General features: G+C 37.2%; 1 protein-coding gene across 1 annotated transcript in view; it reads right to left on the reverse strand.

The window, feature by feature from the left end:
• AFG1L (AFG1 like ATPase) overlaps nucleotides 1-13,072 on the reverse strand; it is a 160,538-nt gene that overhangs the window by 58,371 nt on the left and 89,095 nt on the right. Inside the window, exon 8 of the mRNA XM_070417977.1 lies at nucleotides 2,995-3,077. Within this exon, the coding sequence (XP_070274078.1) occupies nucleotides 2,995-3,077 (83 nt within the window). The remainder of the gene's footprint in view (nucleotides 1-2,994; nucleotides 3,078-13,072) is intronic.

Here is a 13,072-nt window from a genome sequence, read left to right on the forward strand (position 1 = left end):
GCTTTGGAAAGTTAAACTAATAAAATACTGAGTTAATGAATATTTCTGTTAGTTAATGATCATATATGGCATTTTGCTTATATGAAATTCTGAGATAGTGTCTAGTGTTCCCCTGGAGGGAAGCTAGAAATTTTTTCTTTTTAGGCCACTAGGGTGCTAGTAAAATTGACATGGGGTAGTCTGGACTTGCATATTCAGGAACCAACTCCAGATGTTTAAGCAGAGGGTAATAAAATAAATACATGCTTTAATAGGGCAATATATAGCATAGCACATTAAAATCTGTTATGGGAAAAAAATTGTTTTCCTATAAGAAGAAGATGAAAAGAAATCTAACTATATCAGAAATTATTGTGACCACAGGAATTTTACTTTTTCTCTGCCTTAAAAGAAATTCTATCCAAGGGCTCATGTAAAGCAATGTAAATTATATCCCTAGGACCCTATCTTGGTATCTAATATTATTCTTCCACTTCTGAGATAATTTTAATTCCTAATTCTCCTTTGGGACACATATCTGTCTTATCCTCTGATTGAGGTATGCCCCCAGGCTCTCTCATCTTAGTTACCAAACTATGATGAAAGCCCCCCTTTTAAAAAGATTTTTTATTTTATTGATTTTTTAGCGAGAGAAGAGAGAAACATTGATGAGAGAGAGTAACATCAATTGGTTGCCTCCTGTAGGCTCCCTACCAGGGACTGAGCCAGGAGCCCAGGCATCTGCCCTGACCGGGAGTCAAACCAGCAGCCCTTTGGTACATGAGCCGATGCCCAACCAACTGAGCCACACTGGCCAGGGCTGATGAAAACACTTTTAATGTTAAATTTGTGACCAAATCTACCTTCCTTGAGGATTAAATGACTTTATATATTTTTTAGAAAGCTGTTCCAGAGTTTCATGAAATCCTTTGTAGATTCTAGTTTCCTGGACTCAGATGTTGTTAAATTATATTTCCTCCAGGACATGTTGTAACCTAAGCACAATCTGCATGTCATTGTGCTAGAATTGTGTTACTTTTATCAGGCAGAGGAAGGGGCAACACAAGGTAGGTCAGAGAGTAAACAGCTATGCTCCAAGCAAAAGCAGCCTTCCTACCTCCTGTAAATCCTACCCAGACCTCTCTGGCAGGATGAAGCAAATACCACAATTTAGATCCAGACTGCCGTCTTCACTTAGGGAACTTCCCATTACAAAAGTGTTTTAATTCTTCCACAGATGGATACATTTTGTGAGGAAAAAAAGGAATAAGAATTACCTTATTTGAAAAATAAAGACAGGGAGGGGGAGGAGGAGGAGGAGGAGGAGAAGAAATTACATCTGGAATAGCAAAAACTAAGTAGCTAAGAATCAGGAATATCAGAAGAATAAAAAGCCCAGAAAACACAAACATAAAAGAAACTGGGGGGGGGGGGGGAGGGGCGGGCGGCGGGAGGGAGTCTAAGTTAAAGCAGAAAAAAGTGCTATAAGAGTTTTTAAAAATTATAATGTACTTTAAAGACAAAGTACTTAAGGGCAGATGAAGAACCTCCTATAAATAATCATCAGAATCTGAATAATAAACTGAAATAGTTCCCTTGGTACACTGTAAAGTATGCAATTTTAATTATGTGATTTTTCTAGCTAATTTCTACTTCAAAAACAGTAAAGTGCTTCTACTTACAAGGTGGCAGAGATGAGAACTTTCTGAGCCTCTCATATGCACATTGTCATCAAAATTTAAATTAGCATAAACATGCCTTTGAGTTAAGTCACAATTAGCCCTTAACCAGCGATTTTCAACCATGTGCCATGGCACACTAGTGTGCCACAAGAATTTTAAAACATGCAGTACCTGACCATTTAGTCAGGGGCACCAATCTCTTTTCCCTTAGATCTGTGGTCGGCAAACAGCGGCTCACGAGCCACATGCGGCTCTTTGGCCCCTTGAGTGTGGCTCTTCCTAAGCCTTAGGAGTACCCTAACTAAGTTAATAACAATGTACCTACCTATATAGTTTAAATTTTAAAAATTTGGCTCTCAAAAGAAATTTCAATCGTTGTACTGTTGACATTTGGCTCTGGTGACTAATGAGTTTGCCGACCACTACCTTAGATTGTCAAGTAAAAAGAAGTAACAACAGCCAACACAATAATGGTCGCCTGCTGTGAATGAAAAAAAATTATATCTTTTTTTGTCAGATCAGTAAAAAAATAACATATTTTGTGATGTGCCGCAGAATGTTAGTAATTAGTGTACGTGTGCCATGAGATGAAAAAGGTTGAAAGTCACTGCCTTAGACAGATTTATTTACTGGGAACCCACAATGTGCCTAACTAACACTGACGGCATACACGAAACAACAGTTAGCATTTGTAAAGCGCTTTTCCCTTTTCAGATTCTCACAAATAACATTTTAAAACAAACTATATTTGTTTTTCAGCATTAACTGCACATGCTTAAGATACGTATTTATAAATTGGTCCTACAAAGGCAAGTTTTAGCTTTTAAAAGACAAAATGTATATCCAGTCATACTTGTGTATGTATGTTTTACAAAGTTATGTATGGAAGTCAATCAACAATGATAAATACAAACAGGTTGTCTGACAAAATAAAACAACAATTTTCAGGGAATAGAAATGGCACATTTGGCAGAAGATGTCCACAAATAATTAATTACTTTAGCACAATAAAGATATTCTCTTAATACTAGAGTGTCTTATAAGAGGATACTCATTACTTCCTAACCATCTGTCATCACTCCTCCCCAAAAAACTAATTAGGGTTTCATCTAATCACACGTGATAAATCATGCAAATGTGGATGGCAAAAAACAGTTTGAAGAAGTTAATATTATAACATTTTGTATTTTAAAAATCACAGGCTTCAAAACTAGCCTTTCCCGTTCTAATAACTAGCCTTTCCCATTCTAACCTGCTTATTTTTCTCATCCTTTCCTGATTAATTATTAGATAGCAAACTTACAAATTAAAATCTACACAAGAACAAACTTACAGGTAGTAGAGCTTCCCTGCAGCAGGAAGCACCCTTTTCCGGTAATCTATCCCAGAGTCCAGCTGGACCGTATTGCAGTACTCCTGCGATCAAACACAGAGGACATCTTTTTAACCAAGTGGTGGCTTAGAATTATAATTTTTCTGCTATCTTATTTTTTAAATTTTTCTCAACAAAATAATGAGTTTAGGACAACAATAGCTCTCATGTAAGAATCACAAAACTTGAATATTAAATATACTAGTGTATCAAGCCAAAAAAAAATCAGTTTAAAAAATTAAGATTTGCAGCATGCCTTCCTGAAACTTTGTGAAAACAATGCTGTCGGCAAATCCCCCATGGAACTGCTTCACACTTTTAAAAAAATCCCAATTTCTATTATCCAGTAATAAGAAGCTAGAGACTATCAAAAAGAATAACGATCGGTCGTACTTGTCGCAATGGAGAGAGACAGTCTAAAGCAAGTTGGGCCAGAATGTTAGCATTCACATTTTAAACCAGATGATCTTACCCAAGCGATGCTATATGTACTCCTGCCCTTCACTTCAAAATGCTTCTGCCCTTGACCTTGGTTCCCTCTCAGCCATCAAAATCTTCAGAGCTCTTTCCTGCAGTGAACACATCCCTCCAACCTGAGCCAGCCTGTGCCACTGATGTCCTTCTCTCCTCCCAATGACTCTTCCCTTTCTATGCTCTCCCCACGGTGCTGATGTGTATGGACACATCACACACACCCTAAAACTCTTACTACAGAAGCATATGAACTTTTGCTACATTTATCTTGGTCAGTTGGCTTTGTTTTGAAAGGGATATATATTAGATAGATAGATAGATAGATAGATAGATAGATAGATAGATAGAGCTATTCAGTCCGATAAAACAATGGTGAGCAAGAGATTTCAAACACAATTCAAGAAACATTTACAGGCTGATCTTTTCATTTTCATTCAAAATGAAAACTGCTTTATGAAAATTCATGAGGAGAAATTGTATTTTAATAACTTTACTGCTTTTATTAATGAAAAACTGCATTTCGGGGCCAAGGTGCTTGTGGCGAACTGTATTTTCCAAAGATGGCTGCAATAATCTCTCCATCCCACCACGTTGGGCCGTTGACATTCCAGCCATCAAGAAGTGGGATCTAGAACAACAAGAAAAGCCCAGAATGAGCAGAAGGAGGAGATAATAAAGATCAGAGCAGAAATAAATGACATAGAGACCAAAAAAACAATACATAAGGTCAATGAAACCAAGAGCTGGTTCTTTGAAAGGATACACAAGATTGATGAACCTCTAGCCAGGCTCAACAAGAAGCAAAGAGAGAGGACCCACATAAACAAAATCAGAAATGATAGAGGCAAAATAACAACAGACACCACAGAAATACAAATGATTGTTAAAAAAATACTATGAACAACTCAACTCCAACAAACTAGACAACTGGAGAAAATGGACATATTCCTAGAAAAATACAACATTCCAAGCTCAATCAGGAAGAATCTACAAATCTCAATAGGCCAATAACTATGGAAGAAATTGAAGCAGTCATCAAAAAGCTTGCAGCAAACAAAAGCCCAGGGCCAGACGGCTTCACAGGGGAGTTTTACCAAACATTCAAGGAAGAACTAAAACCTATCCTCCTCAGACTATTCCAAAAAATTCAAGAGGAAGGGACACTTCCAAGCTCATTCTATGAAGCCAGCATCACCCTCATACCAAAACCAGACAAAGACAACACAATGAAAGAGAATTACAGGCCAATATCCCTCATGAACATAGATGCAAAAATCCTCAACAAAATCCTAGCAAATTGGATCCAGCAGTACATCAGAAAGATCATACACCATGACCAAGTAGGATTTATCCCAGGGATGCAAGGATGGCACAATATCCACAAATCAATAAACGTGATACATCATATAAACAAATTGAGAGAAAAAACCCACAGTCATATTAATTGATGCAGAAAAAGCATTTGACAAAATCCAACACCTATTTTTGATAAAAACTCTCAGCAAGGTGGGAATAGAAGGATCATGTCTCAACATAATAAAAGCCATATATGACAGGCCCACAGCCAACATCATACTCAATGGACAAAAACTAAAACCATTTCCCTTAAGAACAGGAACAAGACAGGGATGCCCACTTTCACCACTCCTGTTCGACATAGTACTGGAAGTATTAGCCATTGTGATTAGACAACAAGAAGAAATAAAAGGCATCCAAATTGGAAAAGAAGAAGTAAAACTGTCCTTATTCACAGATGACATGATATTGTACATAAAAAACCCTAAAGACTCCATCAAAAAACTATTAGACTTAATAAATGAATTCGGCAATGTAGCAGGATACAAAATCAACACCAAGAAATCTATGGCATTTCTGTATACCAATAGTGAACTTACAGAAAGAGAGACTAAAAAAGCCATCCCATTTACCATCACACCAAAAAAAGTAAGATGCTAGGAATAAACCTAACTAAACAGGTAAAAGACCTCTACTCAGAAAACTACAGGACGTTGAAAAAAGAGATAGAGGAAGACATAAACAGATGGAAGAACATACCATGTTCATGGATTGGTAGAATCAACATTAAAATATCCATACTACCCAAAGCAATCTATAAATTCAACACACTTCCCATTAAGATACCAACAGCATATTTCACAGACCTAGAACGAACTCTCCAAAAATTCATCTGGAATAAAAAAAGACCGCAAATAGCTGCAGCAATCCTGAGAAAAAAGAACAAAGTAGGTGGGATCTCAATACCAGATATCAAGCTGTATTACAAAGCCACTGTTCTCAAAACTGCCTGGTACTGGCACAAAAACAGACATATAGATCAATGGAATAGAATAGAGAGCCCAGAAATTGACCCGAACCAATATGCTCAATTAATATTTGACAAAGGAGGCAAGAACATACAATGGAGTCAAGACAGTCTCTTCAATAAATGGTGCTGGGAATATTGGACAGATACATGCAAGAAAAATGAAACTAGATCACCAACTTACACCATACACAAAAATAAACTCAAAATGGATAAAGGACTTAAATGTAAGATGGGAAACCATAAAAATACTAGAGGAATCCAAAGGCAACAAAATCTCAGACATATGCCGAAGCAATTTCTTCACCGATACAGCTCCTAGGGCATTGGAAACTAAAGAGAAAATAAACAAATGGGACTACATCAAAATAAAAAGCTTCTGCACAGCAAAAGAAACCATCAACAAAACAACAAGAAAGCCCACTGCATTGGAGAACATATTCGCCAATGTTATCACCGATAAGGGTTTAATCTCCAACATTTATAGGGAACTCATGCAACTTAACAAAAGGAAGATAAACAATCCAATCAAAAAATGGGCAAAGGACCTAAATAGACACTTTTCAAAAGAGGGCATTCAGAAAGCCAAGAGACATATGAAAACATGCTCAAAGTCACTAATCATCCAAGAAATGCAAATCAAAACAACAATGAGGTACCATCTCACACCTGTCAGAATGGCTGTCATCAACAAATCCACAAACGACAAGTGCTGGAGAGGATGCAGAGAAAAAGGAACACTCGTGCACTGCTGGAGGGAATGCATACTGGTGCAGCCACTATGGAAGACAGTATGGAGTTTCCTAAAACAGTTAAAAATGGAACTCCCATTTGACCCAGTGATCCCACTTCTAGGAATATATCCCAAGAAACCAGAAACACCAATCAGAAAGGATATATGCATCCTTATGTTCATAGCAGCACAATTCACCATAGCTAAGATTTGGAAACAGCCTAAGTGCCCATCAGCAGATGAATGGATTAGAAAACTGTGGTACATATACACAATGGAATACTATGCTGCTGTAACAAAGAAGGAATTCTTACCATTTGCAACAGCATGGATGGGACTGGAGAGCATTATGCTAAGTGAAATAAGCCAGTCAATGAAAGAAAAATACCACATGATCTCACTCATTTATAGATAATAAAGACCATTATAAACTGATGAGCAAAAATAGATGCAGAGGCAGAGCAGCATCGAACAGACTGTCAAACTACAGCGGGAAGGCTGGGTAGGGTTGGGGGGTGGGGGTGGTAAGAGATCAACAAAAGGACTTGTATGCATGCATATAAGCATAACCAATGGACATAAGACACTGGGGGGTAGGGGAGCCTGGGGGAATGTCAAGGGGAGAAAAGAAAAGGAGACCTATTTAATACTCTTTGTAATACTTTAAGCAATAACACAAAAAGAAAGAAAAGAAAATCATAAGGCCTTAGCTGGTTTGGTTCAATGGATAGAGCATCAGCCTGCGGACTGAAGGGTCCCAGGTTTGATTCCGGTCAAGGGCACATGCCCAAGTTGTGGGCTCTATCCCCAGCAGGAGGTGTGCAAGAGGCAGTTGATCAATGATTCTCTCTCATCATTTGTTTCTATCTCTCTCTCTCCTTCTCCCTTCCTCTCTGAAATCAATTTTTTAAAAAGAAATAAAAGAAAAAGAAAATCATAAGGAAAAGAAAATAGTTATAATATTTATTGAATAAAGTTCACTTATATAAAAGGATCTAGTTCAAACCCGTGTTGTTCAAGGGTAAAATGTACATTAGCAATTGTGGATTTGATTAATATAAAATAATCCCCAAGTAGAAGCTGGTCTTCTGGGGAAGCCTCTAAAGCTGAACTTCTGAACGCCACATGAGAAGAACAACCCCTGAACCTAACAGAGTCACGGCACACTATGGTGCTTGCCCTGAGCAGCGAGTTGGCCTCCCCATACAGACATTCCTAGCTCATCATTATTCCAAGTTGCTCAAACCCACTTCCCAGGCCTCACTCAGGATTCAGGCCCTATAACCTGTCTCACCAAAAACTCAAAAATAAAAGCAAAAAACTCTTTTGCCCAAATACAATGCATTCCACTCTCCCCTAGCTTCAGACGACCTATAAAAATACCAACGGCATATTTCACAGACCTAGAACAAACTCTCCAAAAATTTATATGGAATAAAAAAAAGACCCTGAGTAGCTGAAGCAATTTTTAAGAAAGAAGAACAAAGTTGAAGGGATCACAATACCAGATATCAAGCTATATTACAAAGCCACTATTCTCAGAACTGCCTGGTACTGGCACAAGAACAGACATATAGACCAATGGAACCGAACAGAGAACCCAGAAATCGACCCAAGCCATTATGCTCAATTAATATTTGACAAAGGAAGCAAGAACATACAATGAAGTCAAGACAGTCTCTTCAATAAATGGTGTTGGGAATATTGGACAGAAACATGCAAGAAAATGAAACTAGACCACCAACTTACACCATACACAAAAATAAGCTCAAAATGGATAAAGGACTTAAACGTAAGATGGGAAACCATAAGAATATTAGAAGAATCCATAGGCAGCAAAATGTCAGACATATGTTGTAGCAATATCTTTACCGATATAGCTCCAAGGACAATGGAAACGAAGGAGAAAATAAACAAATGGGACTACATCAAAATAAAAACCTGACAGCAAAAGAAACCATCAACAAAATAACAAAAAGTCTACTACATGGGAGAACATATTTGCCAATGTTATATCCATAAGGGCCTAATCTCCAAAATTTATAGGGGACTCATGCATCTTTAAAAAAGGAAGATAAACAATCCAGTCAAAAAATGGGCAAAGGACCTAAATAGACACTTTTCAAAAGAGGATATTCAGAAACCCAAGAGACATATGAAAACATGCTCAAAGTCACTAACCATCCGAGAGATGCAAATCATAACAAGGAGGTACCATCTCACACCTATCAGAATCGCTATCATCAACAAATCAACAAATGATAAGTGCTAGTGAGGATGTGGAGAAAAAGGAATCCTCGTGCACTACTGGTGAGAATGCAGACTGGTGCAGCCACTATGGAAAACAGTATGGAGTTTCCTCAAAAAATTAAAAATGGAACTCCATTATATATCCCAAGAAACCAGAAACACCAATCAGAAATGACATATACACCCCTATGTTCATAGCAGCACAATTTACCATAGCTAAGATTTGGAAACAGCCTAAGTGCCCATCAGCAGATGAGTGGATTAAAAAACAGTGGTACATCTACACAATGGAATATTATGCTGCTGTAGTAAAAAAGAAAAAACTCTTACCATTTGCAACAGCATGGATGGGCCTAGAGAGCATTATGCTAAGCGAAATAAGCCAGTTGGAGAAAGAAAAATATCACATGATCTCACTCATTTGTGGAATATAATGAACACATAAAGTGGTGAACAAAAATAGATCCAGAGACAGAGAAGCATCGAACAGACCGTCAAACTTCAGAGGGAAGGCAGAGGAGGGGGGAGGAGGGTAAGAGATCAACCAAAGGACTTGTATGCGTGCATATAAGCATAACCAATGGACACAGACACTAGGGGGGTGAGGGCATGTGCGGGGAGGGGGATTGGCTGGGGAGAGGTCAATGGGGGGAAAAGGAGACATATGTAATACTATATGTAATACTTTAAACAATAAAGTATTTTAAAAAATAAAAAAATAAAGAATAAAAGGATAGTCATATATCTCTCTTCTTCTCAGCCTTGAGTAAAGTACTAAACCTGGGAAAAAATACTTCCTCCCCCTTGCCCATGCTATAATTGTGGTTGCTCAGTCATCCAGTACAAAGAAAGGAGAGGCACTTGTTTAATAGCACTCTGTTCTCTCTCTCTCTCTCTCTCTCTCTCTCTCTCTCTCTCTCTCTCTCTCTCTCATCTGTCCTGGTATGTAAGGGCCAATTATTCATAAGCTACTTGTACCACAGAAAATGTAATAAATAAAATAAATAGTACAGCAATATGTTCATATATTTCCCAATGTTCTCTCTTTCTTTTAAACCACAATTTATCTTACATGGCTCAATATTCATAATTTAGTCAACATTTTTTCTTCTCTTTTTTTTCTATTAAAAAAAATAAGGTTAATGGGAGCTATACAAGCTTCAGTTTCACTTTCTGGGTAACTTACTTCCCTCTCATATGAGTGATTAAGCCCTACCAAATGATTGCATTTGTACATTCACTAATCACCACCCAGGAATACCTAATCAGCAGCAAAGGAACTATAACCAAAACCCTTAAATGTTAGCTCATAATTGTCTGGAAAATAATAATACTTGGTTTATATTTTTAAAGAAAAATAAACCTCCAATTTTCAGATTTTATTCCCTCAAACCAAAGTCTTCAAAACACTTTGCAGAAGGTTGGAGGGGGTGAAAGCTAAGCTATTTCCAAGTTGAGGATGAATCTAGTCAAAGGAGCATGATCTCTTAACTAATTTCCTAATTTCCAGGAATATTACAAGACCTGTGACCTCTTATCATCATCCAATTCAAATGCATAAAACTAATCAGCTACCAAACAAAATTTATTTTAAAATAGTCTATTTATGTGTACACAAAGGACAAATACAATTACACAATCTAAAAATGAAATTAGGAAGCTTGGGGAGAAAAAGGAGGGATGTTAACACACCCCTGGGAGCACACTCAACAGTCAAAGGCCTTTGACTCTGGGAAAGAAAAATGTGCTACTAAAAGAAGCATATTCCAGCAGTTTGCATTTTCCTTAAGACCTATTCTGTGTATTTTTAGCAATTTTGAATAATACCATTAAAATAATAACTATCTCACAAAATAGCTTTATATAGCTTCTACTCTGACTTTTTCCTTCCCAGTTAGAACAAAAGAACAATAAATATTGTGGAGAAAAATCCTCTAAAACCACAATATATCAACGTCAACATAAACAAGAATTGAAATAATAAAGATTTGCCTACCATAAATACTCTTTATTTTAAAAGTAATATTGCTTACTGTAGAAAATTTGGAAAAAGAGAAAAAAACCACCAACCACATAAATCAGTTTTATATCTTACCTAAGTGATTATATTAAATAGGGATTCAAAGAATCAAATTATTGAAGTTTTTTTTTTACAATATTCAACTGATTGGTTTTATACATTTTTTTAAATATATGTTTCTACTGATTTTTAGATAGAGAGGAAGGGAGAGTGATAGAGAGATAGAAACTTCGATGAAAGAGGAACATTACTGATCAGCTGCTTCCTGCAAGCCCCCTACTGGGGATCGAGCCCACAGTTCCAGCATGTGCCCTGACCAGGAATAGAACCAGTGACCTCTTGGTTCCTGAGTGGATGCTCAACTGCTGAGCAACCGGCTGCGCTATACATTTTTTTAAAATATATTTTATTGATTTTTTTTACAGAGAGGAAGGGAGAGGGATAGAGAGTTAGAAACATCAATAAGAAACATCGATCAGCTGCCTCCTGCACACCCCCTACTGGGTGTATGCCCGCAACCAGGGTACATGCCCTTGATCGGAATCGAACCTGGGACCCTTGAGTCCGCAGGCCGACGCTCTATCCGCTGAGCCAAACCGGTTTGGGCTGGGCTATACATTTTTAATAAGCAAAAAAGAAAAAAAATAATAATTGAGACTTTTTCTAGTTCCAAGAAATAAAATATTCAAATAGTAAAGATCTTTTTACTTAATTCTTTAATAATGTATTTTTTTAAAATAGAAATGTGTGCCAAAACCGGTTTGGCTCAGTGGATAGAGCGTCGGCCTGCGGACTGAAAGGTCCCAGGTTCGATTCCGGTCAAGGGCATGTACCTGGGTTGCAGGCACATCCCCAGTGGGAGATGTGCAGGAGGCAGCTGATCGATGTCTCTCTCATCGATGTTTCTAACTCTCTATCTCTCTTCCTTCTTCTCTGTAAAAATCAATAAAATATATTAAAAATAATAAAAAATAAAAATAAAATAAAATAGAAATGTGAAACATACTCACTGTAAAAATTCAAATATTTAAAGTATGAAGGTAGAGCCCTGGCCGGTGTGGCTCAGTTGGTTGAGCTTCCTCCCATATACCGAGAGGTTGACAGTTTAATTCCTGGTCAGGGCACATGCCAGGGTTGTGAGCTTGATCCCCAGTAGGGGGCATACAGGAGGCAGTCGATTGATGTTTCTCTCTCCCTCTCTTTCTAAAATCAATAAAAACATATATATTTTTTAAAAGTATAAAGGTAAAGGTGAAAGTATATCCCCTTCTCACAAAAAGGTTTGCTTATAGCTTTATCCATCAAGTTTTTCCTACACACATAGAGATGATGATGATGATAAGATAGATAGATAATAGATAGATAGATAGAAGATAGATAGATAGATAGATAGATAGATAGGGATGTTATACACATAGTTCTAAGCTTAATTCTTTTTGATATCTTGAAAGTTCTAAGAGATAAATAACTTTGGATTTAAATACAGGTCAGTGCAACAAAAGATCTCAACATCTCAAACTAGATGCCCATAAGTTTATAGAGCTGGGTTTTCAACTCACATCTTGTAAATGAGGTTACATCCTTATCTTTTTGAGCGCCCCTATGATGTGGAACATTCCAATATTCCTCTAAAATAATGAGTTTCTGAATATGTCACCAAAAATATTTTCAAAGTAACTAAAATAATAATAATAATAATAATAATAAGACAAAGCACCAGCTTGCAGCAACTGGTGGCAACACACCTGCTCAACTTAGCAAAGAAGCCCAGCACAACAGTTGTAGAGTCTCTCTGTCACTGTCTGAAACTCTGAGACGGCACCATGGCCCTTCAAACACCCCACCACTCTCACCATCTACAAAAGGAAAGGTGGAACATCTGACCATGGCAACTGCTATTGTGTTACCAGATGTCTTGTTCAAAATCCCAATGACTTCCTTTCTCTTCAATTTCTAGAAAATTTGGACTCTGTATTTAAATCCAAAGTTATTTATCTCTTAGAAATTTCAAGATATCAAAAAGAATTAAGCTTAGAACTATGAGTATAACATCCCAACTTATCTATCTATTTATCTATCATCTATCTATCTTCTATCTATTATCATCATCCTTAGACGATCAGGAAGTAGGAAATTGTGGAGAACAAGAATCTATACTGACTTTGTCAACTAGGTCAAGACCTTGGGTGTCAACTAGGTCAAGAGTTAATTAATTTGGATGATCTAAGATCCAAATTTG

This window comes from Myotis yumanensis, unplaced genomic scaffold, assembly GCF_028538775.1.
Source record: "Myotis yumanensis isolate MYYU_CA2020_CCGP unplaced genomic scaffold, mMyoYum1.0.hap1 SCAF_6, whole genome shotgun sequence".
In the NCBI taxonomy this organism is placed as follows: domain Eukaryota; kingdom Metazoa; phylum Chordata; class Mammalia; order Chiroptera; family Vespertilionidae; genus Myotis; species Myotis yumanensis.